Source organism: Phasianus colchicus, chromosome 26 (assembly GCF_987193195.1).
Source record: "Phasianus colchicus chromosome 26, bPhaCol1.hap1.1, whole genome shotgun sequence".
In the NCBI taxonomy this organism is placed as follows: Eukaryota; Metazoa; Chordata; class Aves; order Galliformes; family Phasianidae; genus Phasianus; species Phasianus colchicus.
The window spans coordinates 1,669,297-1,685,782 of NC_143461.1; the positions used below are offsets into that span (position 1 = coordinate 1,669,297).

The window sequence follows — 16,486 nt, forward strand, 5'->3', positions numbered from 1 at the left end:
GTGCTCATACTTGGACCCCCTCTGCCTGTTGGTAGAAGAGGACAGGCATTGTGTCCCTAGCATCTGGACATGAATTTCTTGCAGCACTGGGACAGCGTGAGCTCCATATTTATGGGGGATGAATCTAAACCATGTCCCTGGTTGGGGGTCTGGGTCTTTGGTTGGGGGTGTTGGGTCTCTGGCAGGGACCAGGATGGGTCTCAATGCCAAGAAGCTGGCATTGGTTTGACTCATGGAGCAAGTTAGCACCACTAATGCTACTCATGTGCATTTACAGCACGTATCTGCATCTCAAATTACAACCAAACCCCTTGGAACCAGCCATCACCTCCAAATAAATTGCTCCCCGAGGGAACTGGTGATCCCAGGGGAAACATAGAAGGGCAGTGATTAACCAGTGGTTTTACCTCCCTGTGGATTTCTCACTTGAGCTTGAGAGCCTGGAGAGTCTCTATGCCCAGATTAAATTTTTTTCACAGTAAGAAGAAAACTCTTGACCTTTTCCTGCATGAATCAACATCTTATGCACAGGGTTATTTATGGAAAAAAATAAATAAAAATCCCCACATGTCACAATTGTCACGGAGAGCTCACAGGAAACAAAATACTTTAGGAAGAACCCTATGATCAGAACTACCCAACTAGGTCAGCCCTAAAAGCCCATCTGATCCAATGTCCTAATTTCTACAGTAGCCAATAGTGGACACTTAAAAGGAAAAAAAAAAAGAAAAGAAAAAAGCATCAATCAGAGAGTGACATTTCCTCAGAAAACTCTCTACCCTCCAACAATTTATGGCTTAAGTCACCATAATATTGGCTGTCAACTCAAAGTCTTCAGCCTCAAGGGCATTTCAAACATTGCAGAGCACAAATCTCCAGCAACATGCATAAACTTGGCAAATATCTGAAAGCTCCAAGCCCTGCATCCTGCTTTCAGGAGAATCGAGTGCCAACAAAAGTGCAGCAAGGCAGCAAAATACACTCAGAGGACACAATAATAAAATGGAAAACGTAGTATTTGAAGTACTTCGGACTACTGAGCCAAATCAAGTTCTATTTTTCTCTTCTGATCTACGGGAATAATGGCACTATGGAAATATCTAGCAATAAGTCAATGAGCACATGAGATTACAACAATCAGAAATGGTTGTGCAGCTGCACACAGCCAGCCCTTCTGTTCCAGCTACAGGATAACAGAATCCAAGTCTGATATTAGATGCTTCACATGGTGAGGGCAGGTCTGGGAGAAAATCTTTGTTCTCCCAGGTTGGCAGTCAGAAGGGGAACATCAGGGCCTGTGGCATTAGAATTTAATTCAAAGTTCTGGATTTGAAAGGTCTTTTCAGCAAACCACCTAATGAAAAGAATACTCATGTATACATGATTGCTTCCAGGATATTAAAAATGACACAAAAAGCAAAAAGGCTTCATTCAGGCTGTTTCTCTACTTTTCCCTGACACAAACTTTCAAGCTTTTCCTGTTAGAATCTTACTTATTCATGCAGATACTTTCACACACAGCAGAATTCTAGTGAATGAGAGGGAAAATGGCAAACAAAAAGGGGGAGTCACTCCTGCTTGTCTCATTCAGTACAAGCTTCAGAAGCATCATCGTTGTTGTGTTCTTGAACCTCATCAAGTCAGAAAGTATAAATTGACAGGGCCAGAAAACTATGTAAAACCTTGAGCTATACTCACCTGATGATATCAAGAACAAATTAAAACCCTAACATTCACAATCAGACATGACTCAGAAAACAGTTTCTAAATAAGGAGGGAGCTCATGCTTGAGCCAGGAATTGATTTGGGCTGAGCTGCTCCTTATTTAAATCAAGGCAGACTGCTTGCATGTTTAGAGTTTACATGGTGAAGGTTAAACCTGTTTCCTCCTTTAGTATTTCATAAGATTCAGGCTTAAATGATGAGATAATTAAAGCTGAATCCTTTGTGGTTATCCTAGAAATGTCTAACTGAATGAACAGTGGGGCTGGGATTAACTTGACTGAATCAGAGACAATGGCAGTAATACCACTGGCAGCACAGCAGCTATCAGCAAGACACAAAGCCTTCCACTGTCAGAATTATGGCAGGAATAGGGCATCACACTCCTCGATTACCTCCTTACCTGAGGGGGAGCCTTCTTCAGCAGCACAAGAAGGGCTTGCAGCACCAGATTAGAAAACCGTGGTCCAATTGGCACATAATCTGAAATGAAAAATATATTTTAATGCCCATCAAGTAGTTGCAGACGTATCAAAAAAGCAGTTTGAGGTTCCTAAAGTAAATAGTTCCAGATCATTTTTGGTTTGCAGTATTTCAACATTTCTGCATGGCAGACAACACAGTCCTCATCCTAACCCACCTAGAAGTCTCTCAATGTCATCCACAACGACGCAGCTGAGCTGGGACTTGTATGCATCATCAAAGATCTGAAAAACAGCAAAAGGAGTGACTGCTAAATCTCAGCAGCACAAGTACAATAGTTGTGATAGGAACTGTCCATCTGTTTCTAAGTAAGCACAGCAGTATTTAGAGGAATAAACAGAGAATGAAAAAGTTAACAACTATGCAAATCTTGCAGTGAACTACTCCTCTGTTCTTAGAGTAACATCCCTCATTTACATGACTAATCCAGTATAATTCAGCTAGAAGAAAAATAAGTGCTGGCTTGCTCCTGTAAATTAAATCTCCTTCCTTCCACCTGGCTACTTGAAATGATTTAAGGAGTTCTACTTGTCTGCATTTGCCCTATGCCCCAAGATGTTAAAACCCCTGTTTAACCAAACCCTACCAACTCAGAACTGTTCATTCAGGCAGGATCTGTTCTTTCCATGTGCAGCCCTGAGCCCTTCCTTCTTTCATCCTTGGAGATAGAGCTCCAGACTTGCTCATCCATGATCAGTTTTGTCTCATTGTTAGTGATGATTATACATCAGATCCAGCTGGGACAGAACCACGACATTTTCCCTTTCAGATGAGTCCCAAACTTCATTCAAACAGACCACATGGAATTTCCTCAATTGGAGCAAAGCAAAAGAAGTTTTTTTGTACACAAATGAGTGAAATGCCTGTGAGCTACAAGCTTAGACATGCATCCTTGCCATCTTTTGGGTCTACCCTACCAAGCACCCTGAAAATATAACTACAACTGACCAGAATAAATAAATACATGCAAATTTAGAGTCCCTGAAGCTAGAAGAATTTGTGTTATTAGTGATTCTGCCACGGAGTTTCACATTACTGGCGAAAATGCATAGTTAAAAGATGGTAACTGTTGAAAAATAGTATTTTGTAGCTGAGAATGTGCTCTGTCAAATTGTGTTATTGTGCTCTTCATATATGTTGGAGTTTCCATGGAAATAAGTAGGAAGCATTACTTTTGGAGCAATCCTTGTGTAAGTGCTAAAGTGCTTAAGTGTGATAGGATGAGTCACTGGGTGTCAAACATTCATTCAATTTCATAACAACTGTCTGTATAGGAATTCAGGCCCTACGGAGAGCATCATCACAGGACAGTCCCTTTCTCATCCAGGATGGAGTTGGACTGTCATCAAAAGAAAGGGCAGAAAAGTAGTACCTTCTTCATTGCCTGGCACTTGGCTGTTTCTGAAAACCCAATCATCTTATCAGGAGAACAGATCTTGATGAAAGGGAAGTTGGATTCCTCAGCTATCTTTGCTGCTAAAGCAGTCTTCCCACTGTGTGGGGGACCTGAAACAAAGAAATACAATTAGAAAAAAACTAAGGGAGAAAATGGGCCTGGTAAGGCTCAGCATGAACGATATTTTAAAAATGCTTGTTACTTCTTTCACAGAATACCTGAGAAATGAAATGACCTTTTCTTCTACTTGCAGAAAAAACAGTGCAATTCAGTCCTTCAGATGAAGGAAATTAATGCAACTATTGGAGCACACACAGCCTGATTTGCCATGAAATTAGCAAAGGAAAATGACTTATTTTGTAGGATGGGCCACTGTAGAAAGTATGTCTTCCTTTTTTGCAGAACCTTTTTGAATCACATTTATGCCTCTTAAAGATATGATGTCTGCAAGCAAACAGCATGAGTGCCCAGGAAATATTGACAAAGATAATTTATGATCTGCCTGAATGCGCACCAGTATAATTTACAGACCAAGGACACATCTTAACATCCAATCCTAAACAATCTGGAGTGCAATCACAGATCATTACTGGGGCAGCTGATAGGAATAGTTTAAATAAGGGTCTTTCTGTCTGTTTTTGTATAGATATTATTCTTAAATTTACCTTCTAGAAGAACGCTGACCAGCGGAGTACGGTCACTGTTCTTGGTTTGTTGAACAAGCAGCTCCCCATCATCCAACACCCTTGTTACTGGATCACCCCACTTAATAATGCCATTCATGATATAACTTGCATAGTCCTCCTGGTTGGTTCCAAATGCCTGTTTTAACAGAGGGAATATTTACTTCACACTCATCCTCAGCACAAATTCTCATCAGTGAAAGTTGCTCGCGGGTTTTGAATCTGTGTCATTTAAAGACAATTCTCAAAAATGGGGCTAAACATCCTAATTACAAAAGGAATTTGCTTCTTGCATCATTAACTGTTCTGGGTGACTCTATTATCCAATTACACAGTGCCTACTCACTGGTTTGATATCATTCTCCAAGGATGCAAAGAAGTCTCCTCTTGTCACACGTAAGCTTTCTGCCTTCTCCATGTCTACTTCCACTTTGTTGCTGGCCTAAAGAAGGTAATAAAACAGAGTGAAGTACAGCACAGCTGCAGAAGATTCCTACCAACTTCAATGCAAGGATCCAATGCTGCAGTTGGGCCGCAACCCAAAAGGATTGTTGAATCCTAATTTAAACTTAGGCAAGATTAGAAATTAGGTAGGTTCCCTTTAAAGTAAGGAACTGCTCTCTCCCTTTAGAGTCTGCAGAAATACTTCACTGCAGATTCTGGTATAAAAAGGGGATGAAACCTTCATTTCGTGACTTTTTTCAGAAAGACAAATTAAAGTTTGGTTTAACCCAACACCACGTTTCCCCACTCCTTCTTTGGCAGCTTCAAACAAAGCATGTTCCTCTCCACACACAGAACTCTTTAAGGCAATTGGTAAATATTAGATTTCTTTTTACTTCATTTGCCTCAGTGCAACCAAAGCAGTGAGTATTCCAATGCAGCACCATCAGTATTGGAATAAACACACTACAATTAGCTCAGCTTACACTGCTCTCCCTTCTAAACTGAAGACAGCACCTTTTTCCTTCTGCTACTCCCAAATTCAGATATATTACTGACTGTGGCTCCACTCTACACTAGAGAGCAGCTCCATTTTCTGCGATTATTTCTAGATCTGCAAATACATGGATTGCCTTAGGCAGCAATCAGGAATTACATGGATATGAAGCAACTTTCCCACTAAGTGTCACACAAACACTCACTGTTACAGATTAATCCCATCTGTACAGTCTGCTGAGAATCCTGCATGGAGTTACAGATATCAGAAAGAGGATTAGTCACAAGAGGGGCAGAAGTTGATCCGTGCAAAGCAATCCATCTAACTGCAAGGTGATATGGCAGAAATCTACTTTAAGTAACTTGGTGATGAGGTGAAAGATTTTCATTCATCTACATCTTGGCTTTTGGTAATTTCTTCACTTCCCAACTACACCACAACAAATTTCTCTACATTCCAAAACAAGCCTAATTTTCATTGAAACTTACCTGCATCTTACATCAGCACGTGGTTTTAACCTGAGAGTATAAGAGCCCTACATCATCTGATTGTTCAGAAGGTTAAAAAATGGGATTTCAAGGCATTTCTTGGAAGGCATAGCAACATCTAACACCTTTCCCTACATGGACGAATCAAATAACACTCCCCCTCAAACACATATCTCAGAGATATCACCTTCTAACAAGGATGATCTACAAGAAGAGCTTAAATGATTCAGAAGAATAATTCCATTTGATTTCCAAATGCAATTTGTAGCTTCACATACACTTCTGAAATCTAGGTCAGGCATATGATGTATATTTTAAGTTTTGCACTGCTCACAGGAGAGAATGAAAATCATTTGGCTGAAGACACCTTCAGAATAAACAGTAAGATTACCCAGAAATAGTGTGTGTGTTTGAAAAGAAAAACAGGGTGTGATTGCTTGACATTTGGAAAACACAGGCATCTATTACTGAGATGTCAAGGAGGGGACAGCTCTTTTATATTTGTATGTCACCACTGTCTTCTCTCCCACTGCAAAATGCTGGCACAACAGGGAATATATCAAAATCAGCCTCCAAAATCAAGCAAAATTCAAACAATGAAAAAGCATCAATTAGAAGTGGAGTTAAATATTTAAAGGAAAATGCTTTGTTTGTGAAGGGATGAAAATACCTTTCTTTTTTTGAGACAGTACAAGAAAATGAGAAAGCGTTCATCTTTCTGCTTTTTATTATGGGAAACAATAACTTTTCCTGGTTACACGAGAAATATAAGTAGAAAGAACCAATGCTTCCAATAGATACAAATATCAAAGAAAGCAAATTATTTTTCCTGCTTAAATTAATAAGACCTGTTTTCTTTGTATTTAAGGCTGAAGAGATTTTTTACTTACAATAAATGTATCAATGCTGTGCAATTGATGTTAAAGGCTCTGTTCTGCAGTAATTCACACCAACTCTTGGCCACGAGAGAGGTTACATCTTTCAGCATCTTTCTTCATGAACTAATAATCATCTCGTATTTCAACACCACTGAATACTGTGTTTTGCATCTGGGTTAATATAACCTGACATTTCATGGTCCTTATAACTCCTTTCTAGTTAAGGATGCACAGCAAACATTGGGAAAGCAAGGTGATGTTCCTCTAGCATGGAGGAACCTGAAAAGATTACAAGTCAATATGACCAAAGAAAAGTTATAAGCCTGCAATCTCATTGTTTTCTATTTCTAGATCATTTATGAAGATACTGAGCTGCACAAGCTCCAGCAGAGACCTCTGCAATATCAATGACTGTTCGCACTTCCACCTCGTTTCCTGTATCCAATCCATTAAATCAAGCCTTTCAATTTTCACCACAATACACTGAGAGACTCTTGTCTTCCATTCTCACTGAGCTATGAAAGAGTCACAGAGATGTTGGGAGATGACAGAGGTAATTTAGAGTGACGTGAAAAGATGCTGTCCATATGAAAACCATCTAAGCTATGTTAAGATGCCACTATCCATTTGGAATATACAAGAAAAGACTCCACAAATAACTATTTTCTCTTTTGTTTTGCCCCATTGACAGATGACAGGACTAACCTTGATATGTCTGTTCATTGCAGTAGACTGAGCAGCTCGAACTAAACCTTCTAATTCAGCACCACTGAAGTTTTTTGTCTCAACTGCCAGTTCTGCAATGTCCACATCTTCAGCCAGCAGCTGGTGTTCCCTCATCCGTACTGTGTGGATATGGAGAATCTGGAATCGACCCTTCTCATCTGGCAAACCTGAGATGTCATACAGAGTGCATGTTAACCAGTGCTTCAGCACAGCTGCAGAAAAGCCCTCCCTGCTCCTCAGTGGCCCTATGTCCAAAGGCTCTTTCTCACTATAAACAATTCCCTCACGTCAGCAGAATATTTTAAAGCTCTTATATTTAATCTAAAATTTAAATACTTAAAAATTTGCCCTTGGCAAATTGCTTGGCATCATCCCCAATCTACACCAAGAAACAGCACAGGGTTCAATTTCCTGTAAGTTCATTGCTCTCAGGCTCCCATACCAGGAATTCACCTTACAGAACAGCAATCTGGTCAGCCCTAGCACCCCTATGCACAATTTCCACCTTGTCATTTTCATACAGCCTTCATTTTCTCAGATGTAGCTGATTATTCCCCAGTTTCCTCCTTAGCAAGTCCCTTCTGAAATGCACATAATGCAAGATATAGAAAATGCCTTTTCTTGAAAGAAAGGTAAGTCAGTAGCACAACATCCTCTTGGTATAACCAAACTCTACTTAAGTTTTCATCTAATTTTTTGTCATTGAAAGGAAACACATCTCAGTAATATTGATGGCTCTTCCTGTCCTTCCAATAAATCTCACCACAGTTCGAGATATTTTTTTTCACCTTTAAAATACTCAATGCCTAGCTCAGAGCACACAAAGTATTTCATGACATTTGAGTGTTTGTGGAAGAAAACAGGAAAATGTTTTATGGGTTCTTACAAAAACTGCAGATCTGAAACTGTGCTTCCAGCCTTTAAACATGGATCTCCACTGCTTTGGATTTCTCAGTGCAAGACAGAAGAACTGCCTTCCATCAGTCTCAGCCTATTCTCTGTGCATTCAAACTTCCTTCTGAGAACTGTTAATAGAAGTGAGCACCAAAGTACAGCCATCCTTTGTACTCCATCATAATCATTACTGATTAAACATTCTGATTTCAAATGGACAGATAACGTTGGCTCTAAGCTAATTTGTGCTTTATTTCCTGAAGAATCCTAATCACCAGATAACTATTACTTAATCTGGAGCTGGTATCAGGTAGATGTGTACAACTACAGAAGACCCTTTTAAATTAATGACAGGTAATTACATTTTCCAGTTCACACCTACCCAATTCTGCTGGATAGACTCTGACATCTGGTCAATGGCTTATCAGCTGGTAAATCTAAAACAGTGTTTTAATTCACCGAATAAATTTATAAATTTATGTGGTGAGCTGTATCAAGTTTAGCACCCTCACTATCCTGGTTACTTGTTCACATTATGACACATATTTGCTTTGCTATTCTAAGTACTTGTGAGCTGATGTACTGAGCTGTACAGCTTGCTTACCAATCTCCATTTTCACCTCCAGTCTCCCTGGTCTCAGCAGAGCTTCATCAATCAGGTCAGGTCTGTTGGTCATTCCTAAGTCCAAAATTAAAACCAGAAGGAGCGTTAGCTGAGTTTACTAAGTAGGACTTCAATTCCTGAATACAGTCCATAGAGGTAAGAAGAGACAAAAGAGACTCATTTTCAGAAATACTGGGAAAAGTTATGCCTTAAATTAGAATCAGGGCAATAGAGACCAAACCTGCATTGCTTCTGCAATGAACAGAGCAGCAAATTTCAACCTGACCCCATAACAAGAAAGACCACCATACCAATCACCAGGATGTTATTGAGTTGCTCTACTCCATCAATTTTAGACAGCAGCTGGTTGACAACAGTATCATGAACTCCAGTGCTCCCCGCCATGCTGCCTCGCTGCTTGCAGATTGCATCAATCTCATCGAAAATGATGATATGAACACCACTGTTTGCTCCAAGCTATTGGAGAGAAAAGCTTGTCAGGAATGCCACATGTCACCATTGAAAGTCATTTAACAAAACATAACTTCAAAAGATCAGCCAGTGAAATACAAAACATTGATTTCTCCAAATGATTTGGATATCACATGCTGTGCATCAGATCCCTCCCCAGTAACATCTTGCTGTCCTCCAAAATGGATTGGCTGGTACATCCAACCAACCCAATTGGGATGACTGCACCCAATGCTGGAAATATTGGATGGATGTACCCAATGTGGGAAACACCTCAGGTCAAAAAGAAGCTAAGAAATACACAGCTTGCTATGTAACTTAGTTCTCCATGTTTCAAGGAGTCCATTTGTTCAGTGCCAATCAGAACACAACTGCTAATTTCCAGGTTCACTCCAAGGTGAAGCAGTTGCAGCTGGTAACAGAACAGGATACCTTTTTTTTGTGACCGTGTTATGAAGCTTTTCCTCTTCAAACTCCACCTCTAAAACATCTATTGTGGTCAGTGGGGTCCACATTAATACTGGGTGAATGTGCTGTCCCTGGCAATCTGCCCCAGACACAAGTCATTACAATACCAACCTTTTGGAGACCTTTATAATCTCACAACTTGTCATCAGAACCAACCCCCCCCCGCCCCCAAGCCAATCATGTCTATTTTAACAGGTGTGTTATTGCAAAGGAAACAAGCTCACAGCTTCCAGTCATACTGCAACAACCAGAGAGAAGGAGGCTGTTTACATCTGCAGGGGGTCCCATGTAAAGCTGGCTAATTGATTAATATATCTTGTGCAGAATAAAATAATGTCAAGCACTATCACAATCTGCAGCACTGTTGTAAATACTATTAGAAGATACAACACCCTTGGCTAATGTCTTCTGAAAAGACCTCTCTATATTTAACTCCAACTTACCTGATGTCATGTTTTCTTTATCAGAAACTCTTACCAAGATAAAGTGATATGAAGAGTTATCATAGCACAAAGGAAAAAAAGGTTTTTACAGCTTCTAAACTAAAGACTGGGCATCCTGTAACCAGCTAAAGTAACGGACAAATCTGGGAAAAACAATCTTTGCCTCCAATTACACTTTTTGAGATCGATGCTCTCTAGCTTTGAGGTGGAGAGTTCTTATCCATTAGTTCCATAACTAATGATCCAAAACTGCTCTTATCCATTACTTTTCTGCTGAGAAAAAATTAATGGTCTATTGATTATTACACTCACAACAACACTGTTATAATGTAGACTTACGTATTCATATAAAACCCTGTAACTCAAAAACTTGAAGTCATGAGAACTTATTTGAAATCCATCCTATTTTATGTGCCCTAACTCCAACTGGACTGTCTCCAAAATAAAACAAGAAAAAAGCAAAAAAAAAAAAAGGAGCAAAATGTTTACAAACCTATTTTTAAGCACTTTCTGAACAGCTGACACACTGTGTAATATAAAACACAGCAGGATGGGCACTAATGAATTACCTCAAAATGAAAGTTAAACAAACTGTCCATTTGCAGCACAGGTACCTGAAAGATCAGCTACCTTCTCCAGTTCTACGATATTCTTCTTTCTTTGAGTCAACACTAAGTGTATAAAAATACAGAAATAATCTGTAGAACACTAATATTCAGTGACTTGCAAGGAGTAACTATAATCAAAAGTGAAGCTGTGACTCAGTCTTTTAATGCAAGCAGCAATTTTCTGATTACAAACTTCCTTTCCAGGCATTCTTTAGGCACATTCATCCTGACCATGCTATTTATCCATGTTTGCATTACCCTTCTTTGTTCCTCTTCTGCATCAGCAAACAGCTTGCGGATGTTGGCCTCAGACTCGCCCACGTATTTATTGAGGATTTCTGGCCCATTGACCACTTTTGGTTCTCTGGCATTCAGCATCTTGCCAATCTGTCTGGCCATAAGAGTTTTACCACAGCCTGGAGGTCCATACAGCAGAATGCCTTTTACATGCTTGCAGCCTAGAACAAGAGAGAACACGATTAAAAGCAGGGTTACACAGGAAAGAGCCAGGGAAGTGGTGGAGTCACCGTCCCTGGAGGTGTTCAAGAACCATGGAGATGTGGAACTGAGGGATACAGTCAGTGGGTATGATAAGCATGGGCTGGGACTGGACTTGGTGATCTTGGAGATCTCCAAAATAATGATTCCATGACTTCTCACTTTCCCTGCAGGGGCACATAACACAGGTCAGGACAACCTTCCCTTACAGGAAGGTTTCAGTTGAGTTTAATTTTCATATATAAAGGGAAATGAAGCATCCTTCATAATGCTGATGACTGTCAACATTACCCAGCTGAAGCTCACTCCCAGTGTAGATGCAGATAGTGGAGATTACTGCTTCTTGAATCAGAAATCATGGAATACTAGGTAATAATGTTTAACATTTTACCCCTGCATTGAGCAATGAATCTAGTTCTGAATACACATTTTTAGGACAAATATGGAGGAAGGCACAAAAGATAAGGCTAGAAGGAGCCCTGGGCAGCCTGACCTGGTAGCTGGCAACCAGCTCACAGCACGGGGTTGCAGCTCAATGACCTTTAAGGTCCCCTCCTACTCAAGCCATTCTATGATTCTATGAAACTGAGAAAGGCTTCTAAGAGCAATTAGAACCATTAGAGGCCAAAAAAGCTTGACTTGTAACTAAAGAGATCCAAAAAACTCTAATTTAATCAAATAACAGGACTACTGATCACTGTGCATGAGCACTGGCATTTAAATTCTATCCTTGGAGAAGAGGAGAGACCCAATGGATCTAAAGCTGGATGCATCCAAAGTCAGTAACACGCACAAGAAGTATACAACTTCTGAGAGATCCATGTGAAAACAAGAAAGTTTTCCCTCAGATTCACAGGATTTTAGATTTTGTTTTAAAGACAAAGAACAACAACTCATGCCACAGTCACTCCCACTCACCAGCCCTACAGGACATCCCAAGGAAAGAGACCATGAGGAAGCTGCATCCACTTTGAACACAAGTGGGGATTTACAGGATATGGAGTCCTGTACCACCTTCTCTTTTTCTCTTGCTCCATCCAATATTGGTACATTTGAAGATGAAAAAGAGTTTTGCTTCAAGAATATTAGATTTATCTAAAACCTTAGAAACCTTGAAGTACTTTAATGCATTTAGAGAACAAGTACTTTTCTTACCAATGCACAACTGTGACTTCATTTCATTCACTCCTTAATGTTACAGTGATGAACTCACTTCAACATGAAAAACAGCTCAACACAAAATATTTTCTAATATCAGCAAGCACTGCTCTCTCTCTTTCAGGTTGTTAGTGCATTAACGTTTAAAGGGAACATCACTGTGAGGAGCTTCTCATCCCTACCACAATCCCAAACACAGATAGTGAAGCACTGCTTAAGTACAGTAATAAACCCGGAGGATTTCTCCATGGAAAACAAAGTGTAAAGAATGAAAAGGAAGAGAAAAGAAAATATTGCAAAAAAAATCAAGAGGTCTGGTTAAGAAGAATCCATCAGTCAACTTTCAGGCATCTACGAGTCAAGAAACACAAACACATGCTGTCAGTCAAGACCAGCTTTGCACAGGAACAAATGAGGCTCAGATAAATTAAAAGCTATTCCTGTCAAATCAATGTCACGAGAGGCATTGTGAACGTGTTTTGCAGAGGAACATGATCACCTATGTAGCCAAGCAGCACAAAGCAGGGTTTTGATGATGAGTGATGCTTTTAGGGGAAATAGCAAGGAAAGAAAGTCAGTGGTGCTCAGAAAGCTCCAAAGTGCTCAAGCAGGAGAGGCCATCCGAAGGCTACCAACAAGTCAGGGCACATGCACACAGCCCTGCTAGCATCCCAACAGGGTAGGAAAGCTGCACTGTACTGCATTATCTCTTTGTAGCACACCCTCAAAAAAGAAGAAGCAAAAATATCAACTCTGGGCATTTTTAAAATAGACAAGTGATGACAAACTACAAATGTTAGGTCTCAAATCACAGTGAGATACTAAGGAATTCTGAGTAAGGTTATCTCCACTTTGCTGATTTCACCAATGTTGCCAAATGTCAATACTATTATGAGAACCTTAGAAACACAAATTATTAGCAGTGCAGACAACTAACTCATTCAGCTTACAATTAGGTGCCCAAATCAAAGGTCATTCCTGTAATGGGATACTCTAATTATGAATTAAATGACATGTGGTTACAGGCTGAATAGAGATGTTAACAGGAACTAAAATATACCAATACGGGAACTCTTCCACACAAAATATTAGGCAAAAGTCACAAAAAAAAAAAGCACTAAGAATGGGAGTTCTAAACCAGAATGTCACTTACCCAGAGACAGCATGAAATTCATTTGTTCAACTCTCATTATTCACTTTTTCGAAAGATCAGAAGAAATATTTTAGCATCATAGGGATTTTCTACCTGGGAGTGTAATTCCCCTTTTAATTAAAATGAAAGCATTCTGCTGTAATTGTATCACTCAGATACACCTATCAGGAATCTGCATCGAAAGCAAAGCACTGATCTTGAATGCAGGGAGAGATGCTTATCTCTGCACATTCATCTCCAAGCAGGTTACAATAAGATCAGGGTTCCCAGACTTCACCTGCTCCATGGACAAGATTTTCCCAAAACATACCTGAGTGGAATTTCCCCCTCCTCTCAACCTGTAAGTCCAGCATTATTTCAGCCTACATCACTGCCTCCCGTTAATCTTCCTAAAGGATTTATGTGCTGCTGACAAGCAGCAGAACCAAAGGAAATAGTCCCTGCTCTGAATTCAGAGATGGGACATGCAAACCCATATCAAAAAGAAGGCTTCTCTGCAACAACAACGACACAAAAAAACAAAGAGCAAATGCCTCTGTCTCTCAAACAGAATTACAAAAATGTCATTAATTTAAGACAAAGATTATGAAGAGTCCTTGGATGGACTGCTGAACACAACAGCTGATGCTTACAGTCACATCCTACCTGGATGTTAAGAGCCATAAATCTCATCAGCATTCTCTACTTTTTGGAGTAAAGCTGAATCACTTCTGTCTACTTAAAGTCAGAATGATGTAATTAGAAAATACATTATGGAATACTTACCTACAGAGCCAATCAGATTAAACAAATGTCAAACTAACAGGGTTACTGGGATGTCCCAAAACTAGTTTCCAGCCAGAGCAATGCTGTACTTAGCAAGCATTGGCAATGCCTGCTATGGAACACCACAACTGCAACCAAAAGAAGTGAGAGCAGACATCCTTATAATTCAGTACTTGATGCTGACCATGGCCATCAACAAAGCAAAAGCCCTTGTGGCACTTTTGGTGACAAACACCTCTTCCCTTTGTTACATGTCTGCCTTTTGTGAGCTGCATTTCACATCTCCTGTGCTGAAAGAGCAAACTGATCTCTTTCCAGGACTGAAGATCTTCAAGACAATTCAGTCCACATACAGAAGCTATTCTGAGCCCATCATCCCAATGCCCTGCTCTAAAGCTCTCCAGTTCTACTGCATCCTTTCTGGTTGGAACTGGATGGGCTTTAAGGTCCATTCCAGCCCAAGCCATAAGTTTAACAGTAATGGCCCCAGTGAACACGAGACACAGCATAAGTGACAAGCCTCTATAGCATGACTTTGCACTGCTTTGAGCTCAACAGTTCAGTCAGATTTTAATCCACTGGGCTTCTCACCTATCTAGTCTGTCTTACAGCAGTTTGCCTACCTTATAACAGGATGTTATAAGCACTGAAAGTCTTATTGAATTTGAGATAAACGATATCCACACCCCTCCCCTGATTCTCTGAACTGATCTCCTAACTGTAGGACAACTGAAAGGAGTTTGTGGGGAGGTGGGGTCAGCCTTAGCTCCCAGGTAACAGTGACAGGATGAGAAGGAATGGCCTCAAGTTGAACCAGGAGAGGTTGAAGTTGGCCATTAGAAAAAATTTCCCTAAAAGAGTGGTGATGCATTGGAACAGGCTGTCCAGGGAGGCGATGGAGTCACTATCTCTGGAAGTGATCAAGAGACGCAGTACTGAGGCACATGGTTTAGTGGGCAGTACTGGTGGTAGGTGGATGTTTGGACTTGGTTATCTTAGAGATCTTTTCCAACCTTGGTTAAAGACCATTTTTACTTTGTACATCCATGCTGAACACTCCTTATCATCTCCTCCATATGTCTAGAAGTGGTTTCCAAGATGAATTTCTCCATCCATTTCCACCTTCCCAGGAACCGCAAGAAGAACCCCAGCTCCTCCTCCATGCCTTCTTGAAGACAGGATTAACATTTGCTTTCTTCCAGTCTCACATCTTTGATGTGAGGAGACCAATTCATTTTATAATTGCATTAGGAGGTGAAGACACAGGAAACTGTTGGTCCAACTCTCAAAAGAGAAGAAAGATCAACCACAGACAATGCTAAGTTCAAACTGCAAAATACTTTTTACTTGAGCGATGATTTAAATTGTGTTGCAGTCAACATTCATATCAGTGATAAAGAAGGAAGATCTCAGTACAGAATAGGAAAAGAATAAGACATTTCACAGGAGCATCGAATACTTAAACATTACACCTGCACTTGGACTTCACCCAAAAGCACTCCAAGCATGTGAAGGCATCTCAAAGTCACTGAGAACACAGTATAGGTAAGACACTGGGGGGAAGAACATGATCACCACTCTTCCTGTTACTAAGGAAAAGAAGATAAAGGGGAAAGAAAAGGAGCCATGGGGTTGGACTAAACCCTGAGAGATCCCTTCCAACTTCAACTACTTTCTGATTCTGTCGTATAGACCTAACACTAACTTAATTCCTAGAGAACTCTGGTATGGTGTCCTTTTAACCAGGTAGAAGAAAATAAGGACATGAGCAGCACACAGAAGAAATTTAGTATATACATCTAAAGACAACTTCCCCTTAGGAAAGGGTATGAGGTCACGCAGATGGAAAAGAGAAAAAAAAAAACGACGAAGAGAGATTTAGACCTTCATAAAGATATGCAGGACCTCTTTGTAACTTTGAGCTTTATAAACACATATGAAAAACAGCACCCAAATGAAATTAAAGATAAGTGAGCAATGGATGCAAAGAAAACACCAAACCAATAACTCTGAAGCATCAGCATACATTGTTATTGATAGCTTGAAAGATGGAACAGAATGACAGAACTGAGTTGGAAGGGACCTTTAAAGGTCATCTAATTCAACTT

General features: G+C 40.1%; 1 protein-coding gene across 3 annotated transcripts in view; it reads right to left on the bottom strand.

Annotated features, from left to right (window-relative positions):
* The window catches only part of NSF (N-ethylmaleimide sensitive factor, vesicle fusing ATPase), a 56,228-nt gene that overhangs the window by 12,079 nt on the left and 27,663 nt on the right, over window positions 1-16,486 (bottom strand). For all 3 annotated transcript variants that reach the window (XM_031601056.2, XM_090125312.1, XM_090125311.1), the window contains exons 9-17: window positions 11,063-11,262; window positions 9,126-9,291; window positions 8,815-8,889; window positions 7,296-7,483; window positions 4,631-4,726; window positions 4,267-4,423; window positions 3,578-3,711; window positions 2,363-2,429; window positions 2,126-2,205 (exon numbers count right to left, since the gene is read on the bottom strand). In XM_031601056.2, the coding sequence (XP_031456916.1) occupies window positions 2,126-2,205; window positions 2,363-2,429; window positions 3,578-3,711; window positions 4,267-4,423; window positions 4,631-4,726; window positions 7,296-7,483; window positions 8,815-8,889; window positions 9,126-9,291; window positions 11,063-11,262 (1,163 nt within the window). The remainder of the gene's footprint in view (window positions 1-2,125; window positions 2,206-2,362; window positions 2,430-3,577; window positions 3,712-4,266; window positions 4,424-4,630; window positions 4,727-7,295; window positions 7,484-8,814; window positions 8,890-9,125; window positions 9,292-11,062; window positions 11,263-16,486) is intronic.